The 14,967-nt window shown below is 27.7% G+C and overlaps 1 protein-coding gene across 1 annotated transcript; it reads left to right on the forward strand.

The window, feature by feature from the left end:
- Positions 1 to 5,012: 5,012 nt before the first annotated feature.
- LOC135928038 (DNA-binding protein HEXBP-like) lies at positions 5,013 to 5,492 on the forward strand. Its single transcript, XM_065464362.1, has one exon. The coding sequence runs from the start codon at positions 5,013 to 5,015 to the stop codon at positions 5,490 to 5,492; it is 480 nt and encodes a 159-aa protein (XP_065320434.1).
- The last annotated feature ends 9,475 nt before the right edge of the window (positions 5,493 to 14,967 follow it).

Consider the following 14,967-nt stretch of genomic DNA (forward strand, 5'->3'; position numbering starts at 1 on the left):
TGTAGATATAAAATTGTTCGAAAAATTATAATAAAAATAAAATTTTATAAGTCGGACTGCAACTAATGAACTCAATAGGTTTAAGGCGATAAACCTTTTTGATACTATTTATAAATTTGCCAAAATAATAATCTATTTTTTTGCAAAATAACATATTATAATCTGAAAGATATTCAACAATCATTTATCAATATACTAAAATATCGGGAAAAAAACTAAACAATACTGGATATAGTTAAATAATGTTTTATTTAACAATGAATATTAAGCAATATAGTCAATATATATCTCAATTATAAAATCCATTAACAATATGACTATAAATATATCGTCCCATTTATTGATCCTCGTTATTTTGTGCATCACTTTTGTCGATTCGGTCCATGCTCGTTTCCCCTTCACACAATTAAACGCCCAAAACTATTTTAAGCATTTCGTTCCTTCCTCTGCCTGTTCCAGGTTAAACTTAGAGTTAAATGAAATAGATAACAACGAGGGAGGTTCTATTTACGGATTTTCTGATCATCATGAGGCTATTCGTTGTGTGCCAGAAGAGGAGTCTCAATTTGTGGAAATCAACCTAGATTGGTCTCAAAGTGTGCTCAAAAGGTTGGACCCCAGAGATTTGCGTTATTTCGTCTTCAAAAAACGCCCCAATTCTTACCTAACTTTTTTGCAACGGGAAAGAGCTTATCAGGCAAATGACAACATGTTCTCTTGGTTACTAGATAAACGTTCATCTGAAGCCTACAATCCTCGTGGGGAAGAATTTGTGTCATTCTTAGATAAACCTTATACGGGCTCACCTATCAGATTGACACCGGGTTCCGATTATCTTTTATGCATTAAGATTCCCGGTCAATGGCCATTGAGGGATGAACATTGTAAAGGAATTATGATAGATATGAAGAAATGGAGGCGATACTGGATCGCACAATATTTTAGCAAAGTTGATTCCTTGAAATGCATACCACAGAAATTCAAAAGTTACATAGTTTTGCCCATACTTAATTTATCTAAATTAACGATTTACAAATTTCAATGCTTGATGGGAAGTTTGAACGCTTATGCTTATTATTATAATAAAGCTCGACCTAGTTCAGAGGAGCGAAAAAAATTAACAAATAAAATTCAAGATAGAAAAACTCTATCATCGACTATATTAAAAACGAAATCCAAAGATGTTGGAATAGTTAAGAAAATTCAAACTATGTATAATAATGTTAAAACGTTTATGATGAAAAAATTAAATATCAAAGATAAAAGCGCATTTGATTTAATAAGCACTAAAAGAAAAAATTCGATAGCTTGGATCAAAACCAAGATATACTCCTTAAAGGCCCAATCAAAAAATCCTCCCTGGAAATTTGACTGGTCTCCTATGAGAATATTCTACAAATATCTCCACACGGCTTCGACCTGTATTATATGCTTTCCTTATTACAAATACATATCGAACATCATTAAACAAACTTATGATTCAGTTTTGAATGTATTTAAAGCTGAGAGGAAAGCCAAATGGATTTCAGATAAATCTTTCGAAAAACCTGCTCAAAATTTGTATGAAAATTACGCTAAAACAACCACTTTTACCAAAATTAGTGAGAGCCCTTGCGATAGAAATATTCAGACATCTCTCTCTATAATCAAAACCACCTCAGTTTTTGATAGAATAAGATATTGGGTTAAATCTTTTTACCCGTTATATTCATTTTTACCGAAGTTGTTTACTTTCAACGAATCTATTTTGACTTCCCATCTAAATTCTTTGCTATCCTGCAATTCGACTTGGTTACTAATTCTACTCTTGTTACTTAATATTAATTTTACCTTGGCCGTTTTTTATAAATTATATTTTTGGAAATGATTTTATATTTATTTCTAGAGTATAATGATTTGTATATATGTATATTCTTATCTTATCGAAATAACTAAAAATATGAGATAAATAATTTTTATAAATTGATTCTTATTAATCGTTATATAATTCAATGCATAATTATTGGTGGACATTTTTAAAATCTTAGTTATAAAAAAAGGATTGATACTAAGATATATCCCAAATTTCATGATTAAAACACGATTATATCATATCATTACTCATCCTTTTAAAATGCGAATTCATGAAGATATCTCTCTTAGAAATGCATGATCACATTGAAGAAATTCAATTGGAATTGATATGGAATTAACTGTTCGAATTGGTAATCAATCGATTGGGCAGCAAGGACAGCATCCCAGTTTTTTTTGTAGGATGATTGGTCAAATATGAGATGTTGCCCCAATTAATAAAACCAGGTGTAAATCGTAACCTGGGGTGGGTGTAAAGAAATTGAGAATTTCAGAGGAAAAAGTGGATAAAATTGTAGCATTACAAAGATTTGAACTAACTATAAACTAAATTCTTCTATTGACTTATTTAAAAAAAAGTTTTTATATAGGAAAAAATTATAAATTTCCACACATTCAAAATAACATCAAATATAGAATGATAACATTTATCATTAAATGATTATAAGGGAAAATAGAGAGATGGTGCGGGACTGCAACTAGGATTAAAAAGTATGCCTAGGGGAGACCGGGATTATATTGTACATAATAAATTGAGGGATTATAAAAAAAGAAGTAACTTATTAAAATTTAAAACGCTGTATATATTTTATCTATGGTTAAAATTAATATCTAAGAAAAAAAATCTTATATTTATTTAAAAAATTGTAAAAAATGAAAATATTTGAGTTATGAAAAATACTGGGGAGATTTTATCCTTTTTGGGGGGCATCCATTAGCACGTCATTTTCTATATATTTTATACATTTTTTCATAAAATAAATTCAGCAAATATATTAATATATTAAACGGTGTTAATCCTAAAATTTTGTAAATTTATTGTCAAATTGATATTAAATTCATCCATGTTATAAATATAACTTAAAACTCAAATAATTTAAAATAATAAGTCAACCATTTTCATATTGATATTGGTGGCCTTGGCTGACTTGTAGCCTCTAGTATTTTCAATGATAATCTGGATTTATTTTAATACATGCATCAAACCAGTCTTTACCAACTGCTTGAGTTATTTCCCAGATTAATTCATTTTTATGCTTATAGGCCATTTGAAATGCTAACACTTTAACCTAAATATAAACATAATGTAAAAAATTATTTAATATTAAGTTACTCTCATAACAATTCTCAAAAAATTTATTTTGAATCTAGGTTTCAATATTTTATTATTAATATATGGAATCTCCTGCTAATTAATATTATGTCATATATTAATTAAATCTAATTCTGATGCAAAAAACAAGATTCTAATGCCTAATAATTTAATATTAAACACTATTTTAAAATTAATCAATCAATTACAGCATCATTTTAAAATTATTTAAATATATATCATATAAAATATTTAATGCTAAATTAATGCACATAACAACATCTTTTTAAAATTAATAAATAAATTGCAACATTATTGTTGTATATTTTGAAATGATGATAAAGATATATTGAATTTTTATATGAAAAAGAAATGATGTTAACGATATATTATATTTTTATATGAAAAAGAAATGAGGTCAAAGATATTTTTGTATTTTATTTAAAAAAAAATAATAATAATGTTTTTAAGTTATATAAATAAAATTTCATCTAATAAATTATAAGAAGTCCACAAAAGTGGTGCCGTTTAATTTTTATTCAACCAACGGACAAGATATCTGGGTAATAGTGGACTCAGTATACTAATAAAAAATACAATCACGGTGGAAAATAAAAAATTCTTAAAAATAAAAAGGTAAAAAATTTTTGGAATATAGGGTAAATTATTTTAAAAAAAAACAAACAATTAAAATAAAATAACAATATGTTTTTTTATTTTTGCACAACCCTCAAAAAATAAATGACAATCAAATATAAAATATATAACATAACAGATTTAAAAAATACATTAAAAATTGGATATTTTAATTTTCGTTTTTTCTTTATATATATATTCTCCTTTTTCTAAATTCCTTTAAAATATATTTCAATATAAATTATATTTTTATAAATTTACCTTAATTCATTGGTTGTCCTCGATAACCAATCTCCAAAAATTGATGCATTTTATTATAATAATTTGAAAAATCAAAAGTATATTTTCTTCTTGGAATAGCCGATGTTGGATCAGTAATAGAATCACCACTTACAGAGGAAGAATTGATCATATGGAAATTATTTGTAATATTAGGTATTGAATTTGAATTAGATAAAACAGGATCAGGATTTAATGTAAATGAATTTGTATTACTAGATAAAATTTGTCGTATATTAAACATTTGAAAAAAATATTAAACTTTATTTTATAAAAAAAAAATTAAGTTATATAAAAAATGTAAATGCAAAAAAATTACCGTATGTATTTTATAAAAAAAATTAAATTATATAAAAATTGTAAATGCAAGAAAATTACCGTATGTATTTTTTAAATCTGTTTTGTTATATATTATATATTTGATTGTCATTTATTTTTAGAGGGTTGTGCAAAAATAAAAAAACATATTGTTATTTTATTTCAATTGTTTGTTTTTTTTAAATAATTTACCCTATATATAAAATGATGTGCATTTATATAATTTTGATATTATTAATTATATTTGGTTTAATATATTGTCTAACTTTTAGTAATGTTATAATATTTATAATAAAAGTTTTAATAAATTTTTTATAAATTTGTGGATAAAAAATAAATGTTTAATTATAAAAGGAGTATAAAAACTCAAAAGTATGTGGAAATGGTTCCACAGAGAAATAATTGTATTATAGCTGTAGTAGTGATATGTTTATGGATAATTGGTATTATGATACATCGGAAAAAAATAAAAAGAGATGTTAAATTTAAAGGATGAAATATGGAAAATATTAAATGAAAATATGATGGAAGGAATGAGGAAAAGTATCAATATTATTAGATCGGGAGGGGAACGAAAAGATATTGATAATAAAAGAGAAATAGAGATGAAAGTGGAATGAGAGATAATAAACGAAATGATTGTAGTCATGGAGAAAATTGTGAGAGAAGGTATAATGAAAGGGATTCCAAAAGAGATGATCGAAGAAATGATAAGGAATACGATCATTTTAAAGAGTATAATACGTCAATGAACTTGCAGAGAAATGAAAGGGAAAATTGGGGAAAAGAAAATTTTTTCCGAAATAGATTTAATCGTCCGAAGATTAATATGCAAAATGTAAAATGTTATTCATGTGGAGAATTTGGGCATATAAGTAGAAATTGTGTTGAGGGTGCAATGTTTAACAAGCAACCGATTAAATGTAATAGATGTGGAGGAGTTGGACATAGTAGTGAAAAATGTTATGTTCCGACGTATCGTATTATGGGAAATAATCAAAGAACATTTCAATGTGAAAGATGTGGAAAAATGGGACATGCTAAAGAGAATTGTTATGTAAGAGAACCGATAAATGGAGAACATTTCCGGCAGTGAAATACATAGCACCGGCATCTAATGTAAGAGTGCTACAAAATAATGATATGATGAAAGAAGATAAAGTTGAAGTTATATGTTTTAAATGCAGAAAGGAAGGACATAGTGCTATAGAATGTCGAGAGAGGTGACTAGATGATAGCGAAAGTAATAAAATGGAGAGTATTACATTAAAGAATGAAATAAAATTTCGTGTGAATGGAGATGTAAAGTTAAGAAAGATTTAGTAGAAAAAAAATGTAAATTTGGTAAATGGGGGAATTATAAAAGATTATAGAATCCCTATTTTAAAATTAGAGGACAAAAGTGAGAAGGATAAATGTCCTCGTGTGGCAATAGTTGTGGAAGTAAAAAAAATATCTATATTATTGGATACAGGTGCGGCAATATCGATCGTAGGTTATGAAAATTTTTGTGAATATTGGCCGGGAAAGAATATAATTAAAGAAGAGATGAAAGTTAAACAGTTTGACGGATCGGAAATAAAGGTTTTAGGAAAAATTGAAGTACCGTTTGTGATAAATGGTATAGTTAAATATTTAAATTTGTGGATTGTTGATAAAAAAGTAGATACGATTATGGGGTGGGAATGGATTGTTAAGATTGGTCCATTAAATAATTTTTGGGGTATCTTTTCAAATGAAATTAAACGAGATGAAATGATTAGAACGATGAAATAAAAAATCGAGAATTATGTCATGTAAAAAGTGAAATCATTGGAAATGGTGTGATGGGTAGTCAGAAAAGTGAGTTTGAAAAAGAAAATATGTCTCAAACGCGGATAGTTCCAGTTTAAAAAAGAAAGGTAAGATATACTGAGTTGTTGCAAAGTGTTAATATTATGGAAAATGACAATCCTAGAGAGGTAAAAAAGGAAATACCCTGTAGAAAATGTATTAATGAGCGAAATAATGATGAAATAAAAATAGTTACAAAAACAGAAGAAATAGAGGAGAAAATTATTAGTCATGAAATGTATAAGGAACTGAAATTATGAAAAGAAAGATATACCAGTGTTACAGAATTTTCAGGCGAAATTTGTAAGAAAAAAAGAGGAAAAGGAGATTAATGGAGGGGAAGGAAAGGAACAATTGTCGAGTTTGGAAAATTGGAAACTTGCAGTGGCAGTTTTAATGAATGGTTATAGTGAAATTTTTGAGGAGAGATTAGGATTGTACCGCAGTATTGTCCGGTGCGAAGAGTTCCATTTGAATGGAGGGGGGAAATGGAAAAAGAGTTGGACAACTGGGTGAGAGATGGAATTATTTGTCCTATTGGTTACAGTGAATGGGCAACTCCGTTGGTTCCTGTTAGAAAGGCCAATGGAAAATTGAGGTTATGTGCAGATTTTAGGGTGACTTTGAATCCTTGGGTGGTAGAGGTGAAATATCCGTTACCGCGAATAGAAGAAATCTTGGCCAGTTTGAAAGGGGGAAAATATTTTTCCAAGATTGATTTTTCGTGTGCATATTTGCAATTACCGATGGCGAAAACGACTAGGAAGTTGTTGACGATTACGACATTCAAGGGCTTGTTTACATTTTGTCGATTACCATTTGGGTTAAGTGTATCAGCCCCTATTTTTCGGCGGACAATGGCTGCTGTTTTCCAAGGTTTAGAGGGTGTTTTTTATTATAGGGATGATGTTTTGGTTGTAGGAATAACGATGAAACAACATGATGATAGGCTAGAAGAAGTATTTATTAGAATTCGAAATAAAGGATTAAAGGCGAGTCCTGAAAAGAGTGTGTTGGGAGTAACTGAAGTGACGTATTTGGGTCATAGGATTAATGGAATGGAGGTAAAACCGTTAAATAAGAATTTGTTGAGTATTGCGAATTTGAATAGGCCGACCAGTAAAGTAGAGGTCCAAGTCGTTTATGGGAATGGTAAATTATTACCATCGGTTTATATCGAGTTTTGCGGAAATAGCTGCGCCTTTATATGAATTATTAAGGAAAGGGGTACATTTTGAATGGAAAGAATAACAAGAGATTGCGTTCAGAACGTTAAAGGAGAGAATTGGGAAAGAGCCCATTCTAGTATGTTTTAATAGTGATCTGGAAGTAGTCTTGGCTGTAGATGCATGTAATAGAGGAGTAGGTGGGGCTATGTTGCATTTGATAGATGGAATGATAGAACAGGAGGCTTTAGCTGTGATTTTTGGATTAACGAAATGTCGTGAATACCTTATAGGTAGGAAGTTTGTTGTTTTACAGATCATAAGCCGTTGATCCACTTATTCAAGAAAGATAACAAAGAGTTGATGTTATCGCCTCGACTTCAGCGATGGTTATTGTTAGTAGGAAGTTTTGATTTGGATTTAAAATATCGAAGGGGAAAAGAGAACCAGTTACCTGATATTTTGTCAAGGTTAGGTGCTGGCAAAAGTTTGGATGAATCGGTGATTTTGAAAATTGATAATCGGAAAGACTGTCTTGTACGTACGATAATGAGAAGTATAAAGGGTAGCCCAACGACATGGGAAGATATACAAAGGTTTACAAGAAAGATAGAGAATTAGCGGTAGTTAAATTATGTCTAATGGAAAAAAGATCATGGAAAGATGATGATAAAGTTTTCAAAAATATTGAAACAGAATTAACTATAGTGGACGATTGTATTATGAGGGGACCCCGAGCTGTTATACCCCGGAAATTGAGGGTAAAAATTTTGAATGTTATACATGCGGGTCATCAAGGAGTTACTCACATGAAACAATGGAGAAGAGAGTACGTATGGTGGCCGAAAATGAACGAGGATATTGATAAATTGGGAAAAGAATGTGAGATTTGTAATGCATGGTCTGACATGCCCCGTAGGGATAAAAATAGTACATGGCCAAAAGTTGTAGAACCAGAGAGAGGGTTCATGTTGATTTTTTCGAATATGAAGGTAAAAAGAATATATTAAGTGTAGATGCGTTCTTCAAATGGATAGAATTTGAAGATATTCATGGGTTAACGGCGAATATTGTGATTAAACATTTTAAAAAAGTATGGTCGAAGTTTGGTATTCCGAAAACTGTAGTATCGGATGGTGGACCAGCTTTTATCGGGGAAGAATTCAAGAGATTCTGTGAAAAAAGGGGTGTATATCATGTGTTAACGCCACCGTATCATCCCAGTTCCAATGGACAGGCGGAACGGATGGTAGCGACGGCTAAAGGATGGTTGAAGAAAACCAAAAGTGGAAAAGGAGAAATGTGGATGAAGTATTTGTATTATAATAATGCGATGGGTAATGATAATTTGTCTCCGGCAGAAAAAATGATAGGCCGGAAGGTAAGAATGTTTTTGGATATGTTAATATCCAAGCTGAGGTAATTGTGGAGGATATTGATAGAAGGGAGTTGGAATATACTGTAGGACTATTAGTATGGATTAGATTATATGGAAGTACTAAAAAATGGGAGAAAGGTGTAGTAATAGAAAATTTGGGAAACAAATTAAATAGGGTAAAATTTAATGATAATAGTGAAGGTGTCCGGCACAGGGATCAATTACGGAAGAGAGTGCTTAAAAATGGTTGAAAGAGGAAATTGTAAAAAAAAAGAAAATATGTAAGGATAGTTCCTGGTTAATAAAGATGTAGATTTCAATGGTTTCAATGGTGTAAATAATCATGTAATCAAGAAGCAACCACTACCCACGTACATCGTATGTCCAACGTAAAAGAGGAACGACACTATTTTAGGAGGACAAAAAGTTATGACGGATACTACGAAAATCGCCCAAAAGAAAGGAGGATGGCAACGTTAGAATCGACCTTCTAAAAACAATACTGGGAAGATTATCAAGATCTGATTGTGTGTATGAAGTGATAAAGAAGAAATACAGACATAAAAATATTGTTTAAACAAAAAATTATGGGAATCATTTATTGAATGCTTATGCGCTGATTAATTTTTTTTGCATAGTGATATAAAAATATATATATATATATATATATATAATTTTGTTCAGGATTTTTGTTAAGGTTGTATTATTTTGAAATGATGTAAAAGATATATTGAATTTTTATATGAAAAAGAAATGATGTCAACGATATATTATATTTTTATATGAAAAAGAAATGAGGTCGAAGATATTTTTGTATTTTATTTTTAAAAAAAAATAATAATGTTTTTTACGCTTCGAAAATTGTTAATTAAAAAAGAAATATTATTATATGTTTTTTAGTTATTTTTTTCCGTGTAAAAGTTATATAAATAAAATTTTCATCTAATAAATTATAAGAAGTCCACAAAAATTATAAAATTCTATAAATATATATAGTAAGGTCTCATAAAAATTTGTATTAATGTTATTACATTCATTTAATTTATATAAAATAATAAAGAATTCAATTACTTGTTTAGAGAATAATCCTAAAAATAGTCTTTGTTTTTTAAATATCTATGATGTTAAACAATTTTCTGCAAAACAATTTTAAACCCAATTAAGCATCTTATTAAAGTATATATTTGGTTTAAATTTTAAATCTCTCAAAGTTTATTAGTTTTAAAATTATTTGAGAAAAAATTACCTACCCAGGATAACACTATCCCCGGTCTCCCCTTGAACTTTTTAGAAGTTGATCCTGTATCTCAGATTTGGGCAAAAGATGTAATTTTATGCTTACTTATTTTATATCATTCATTAATTGTTAATTAGATAATATGCATTTGATCAGAGTTGTTAAAGGATCGAATCAAAAGATCGCAGATCCTGGTTTCGATCCTAAATTTGTCAATTTTCTCATTTAAGATCCTTACCTTAAATTGTGTTAAAAATTATTTTTTTACTTAAAAAGCAATAAATAAAATAAAAATTTTGAAAATTAAATTTAAATATTATTTTAAATTTAAATATTATTTTAAATTTAAATATTATTTTAAAAAAAATATCTATCTACATCATATTTTATCAACCACCATTCCACCAGATTTTATATTTCAACTATTTCCCAAATTTTTTGTAAGAACACGTTAAATTTATTTATTAATTATATTATAATATAAATTCTAGGTTTTAATAATGTCCTCCTTTATAGATTTAGAAGATGATACATCTACTTTTATTGATGTGACAGCAGATAAAAGTGAGAATGAGAATCTTTTACCATTTCATAATTTACGTAAGTATTTTATTTGAAACAGGTGGAAGTAACCATACAATGATCTATGCAAAATGCTCTTTATATAAAAACAAAATATTTTCTTCAAAGATTAGCAGTTCAAACCTAAAGAGGCATTTAGAAGTAATTAATTCTTTTAAAGATACAATTTTTATTATTTGTGAAGATCATAACAATATGCATATAATAAAAATTATAGATTTTCTTCACTATATGATGACAGTAATATATTGGCATCAATAATTCACCCATAAGCTCAATTGGCGTTTTATTAATCTGCCACAAAATTTATTGCTAAAAAAAAGGTTAATTGCCCATTTAGAAAATATACAGGGTCAACCATATGCATCCTTCAAATGAATGCATGGATCGATACCTTTTTTGGGTAAAACTCGTCATTAAATGCTCTTTCCGTTAATAATTTTTTTTATTCTAATGATGATTCAGTGAATATTTTAATAATTATGTTAATTAAAAAAAAACATTTATTGAATATAACACACCTTTACCATCAAGCGCTCCTGTGGAGCGCATGTTTAGTAAAGCTAAATGTCTACTTAATGAAAAACGTGGTTGTTGATGATTTAGAAAATTTTTTATTATTAAAGGCTAATTTAATTATAAATAAATATATTCTAATTGTTATACTTATATTATATTATTCAATTACAATAAATTTATACCATATTTATTTTTTTTTATATTAGTTAATTTTGCATCGATCAGAAATTTAAATAAGAAGAGGATGGTGATCGCGATCCATCCTGGATTTCGATCCTCTCTTTTTAAAAGATCTTGATCGGGATTCGATCTTTTTAAAAGGATCGATTAACAAGCCTGCATTTGATACATATTTGTCATAACCAGTTTTTAGCCCTTATTTTTTTAATTTTTCAAATACCTTTTCTAACCAGTAATGAGGTCGACAATTTGTTTGTAGCTATAAAAACTAAAGATCTCTTTACTTTAAGAAACACGATGTGATAAACATTAGGAAACTAGACTCTAATGGACATCATGGGATTATGAATATAATGTTGTGATATTTTTATTATAATGTTTGTTATCACTAAAAACACTCCCCCCCCCACCCCTCCCCAGAAATTACCAGTATTCGCACATGATATAAAAAGTATGGTGTAAAATATTTTTTTAATCGTTTTGATCATCTCATACTTAATAAACTTGCTCATTAAGCACCCTAATAAATATTTTGTGAGAAATAACATGGGTAAGAAAAAGTTATCATATTTGTTATGTAACAGTGGCCAGCATCTATGTGAGAGAGAAATCGGCGGCAACATGCCTAAGATTTACCCCCTACCCCTAACACCTAAGATATTTTTTACTCCCTACCACCTAGAAACTCCATACAAATGCAAAAGTGGACACTTACAGTGTCAACTATGTGAAGGGAGGTCAGAATCTTCCTTTTAATTGTTTGAGGTCATGAGATTGCTTCATATAATTTTTTCATTTCTTTAATAAATCTTTTTTATAATCTGATGGTCATGCTCTTGGCTTTTTATAAATTGTTTACTGATTTTAAAGAATTATTGTCTTTTATTACCTATAAATAATTAAATAAAAATATTTGTTATTTTATATAATTAGATATACTTAAAGATATTTCTTGATCAAAAATTGAATATCTTATGATAAATTTCTTGTTTTGAACTCGATGTCATTGTTTATATCTGACTATTTATCACATATAAAATCAAAATTATAAAATTTAAATTTCATTACTATTACTTTTTTGAAAGTGGGAGCAAAGGTCCAAGGTTGCTACCAATCATGTAACTCAGGTACCTTATATAAAAAAGGTGGAACTAGAAACCTGCCCATGATACATGATATAAATTTAAAATATAGGCGATGGCATAAAAAAAATAAATAAGAAAATAAAAAATTTTATTAGAATATTTTCCTACATGGTTGTCATTTGTTATGAAATTTATTTGATGAAAATAAATAAATTAATAATAAAAGTAGCCTGTTTAGGGAAAAGTTATGTAAATATATATTGATAAACGGTAATATGGCGTATTTTTTAATATTTCTTTGGTTTGTCTTTTGATTTTTGAAATTGTGGAAAATTATAATGTTAAGTAAAATTATTTAAAAAAATTTTTTTGATCAACAAAGAAAAAAAATATGATTAAAAATAAAATTCCTGATTTAGGGTATTGTATAAATTTCCATAAAGATACAAAACTCTGATAATATTATCATAATCTTCATGTTGTTTTAGCACAACCATTTTGAAAATAACATCAGCATAGATGATATTTTGAATATTTTGTTTTAACTCATATTCTCTACGTCCGTATTTAAAAATACAAGCAAAAGGTTTACGCATTTTTACCTTATTTGATCATTGGACAGATATTGTTAAAATGCGTATATACCTTTTATTATTTTTTCGTGAATTTATACTTACCATAGAAATTTTTTATTTGAAATTAAAAAGTTTCGCATATTTTTTGAATACGGTTTGATGCTATTTTATTCCCAAAATTATATATATCTTCCAAAACGTAACAAAAAGTTGCATGCAAATTCCATATCATCAAACATCATGGTATCGTACCGCTTATACTATTTTTAAGTTATAAATAGGTATTTTGTCGTTAACATATCTTAAAAAGTAAAATATGAATTACATTTATAATGTTCTTTAAAGAAGTAGATCATATCTGAAATTTATATGAACAAATTACTCTAATTAAATTATAAAAAATTTTGTCTAGTTTATGAATTGGAAATATTTACCAGATTGAGGGTTGTTATGAATATCATTATTGTTAAAATTCACAATTCTGTTTATGGCTAAATGTATGTATTGTTCTGTAAATTAAAATTCATATAAAAAGAATGTGATGAAGTTTATGTTGACAGTTACCATCAATTAGTCCATTTACTAATAGATTTAAAACTTTATATATAAAATACATTCAAGTTGGTGATCAATTTGGGTGATTGTGTGATTATAGATTACAAATTTATTTGATTGAAATGATTTATAAGAATATGATATTAGATTAGAGTGAATATAATGTTGTTTTAACTGATTAATATATTTTGAGCTTAATTATCTTATTAGCTTTAAAAAATAAACAGCTTTAGATAATAGGCCCTGTCTTAACCTCTCTTGATAATTGTCAGTTGGTGATTTATCAGTCATTAATAAAAGAAAAAGATGACAAGTTAGTCAACAAAATAAACGTTCCAAAGATCATGAATCTCAACAAAATCCAACAATACAAAATAAAATTAGTCATCTAATATATTCTAAATGCATAAATGTTCTCTTATACTTTTTACATTTTAGATTATATCTATTTTAGCTAATGATAATATTCGCACTATTTCTAGAGAGTTGAATCTAATATTGACTTTTGAGGTTCAATGCATTATCATTTTTTAAATTTTTCTTTTGTTTTTATTTTAGAAAACAGACCCTGTCTTAACCATTCTTGGTGATTTTACAAATGTTAATTTATCTGACATTGCGAAATAAAGGAAGTGACAGGTCAATCAACAAAATAAACATTCCAAAGATCATAAATCCCAGCAAAATCTACCAACCATACAAAATAAAGTCAGTCATCTATATATAAAAATGCATAAATGTTATTTTAACTTTATGCATAAAATAATTTTTAAATTTTTTTTTCCTATAATTTCCTACATTTTAGATTATATCTGTGCTTTAAAACAACTGATGATATTCCCACGATTTCTAGAGAGTTGATCCTAATATTCACTCATCTGCAGGTTCAGTGTATTATTTTATAAAATTTTTATTTTGTTTTTATTTTAGAAAACAGACCATGTCAACTCCTCTTAATGATTGCACAAATTTTGGTTAATCTGTCAAACACAATGACTTAATTATATGTCATTGGTCAAACACGAAATTCAGCGAATTCTACCAACCATACAAAATAAAGTTAGCCACTAAAAATGTTAAATGTTTAGTTATTTTGATGAGCTTTTATAATTTTTTAAACATGTTTTTCTTCTTATACTTTACTACATTTTATATTACATCGTTTTAGGTTTACCAATATTTGATGATATTCTCACAATTGCTAAAGAGTTGAACCTAATATTGACTCCTCTGGAGGTTCAGGTTTATGGTTCGCAATTACTCCTATTAAAAAGGATTTGCCTAACTATGATCGTAAAGTCATTTGATCGTAAATTTGGTCCATTTTTTTCTGATTGGTCTATTTAATCGCGGTAAATTAAAGTCATTTTAAAAACTTTATGCGTAGCTAGTAACTCATCTAATAATCAATAATTAACTAATAAAATAATTATTTTTGAATAAATAAGGCTAATACAACCC

This window comes from Gordionus sp. m RMFG-2023, chromosome 1 (assembly GCF_954871325.1).
Source record: "Gordionus sp. m RMFG-2023 chromosome 1, tfGorSpeb1-WG-v2, whole genome shotgun sequence".
Taxonomy (NCBI): domain Eukaryota; kingdom Metazoa; phylum Nematomorpha; class Gordioida; order Chordodea; family Parachordodidae; genus Gordionus; species Gordionus sp. m RMFG-2023.

Coding starts and splice junctions, on each gene's coding strand:
- LOC135928038 (XM_065464362.1), top strand. CDS start 5,013: ATGAGAGATAATAAACGAAATGATTGTAGTCATGGAGAAAATTGTGAG.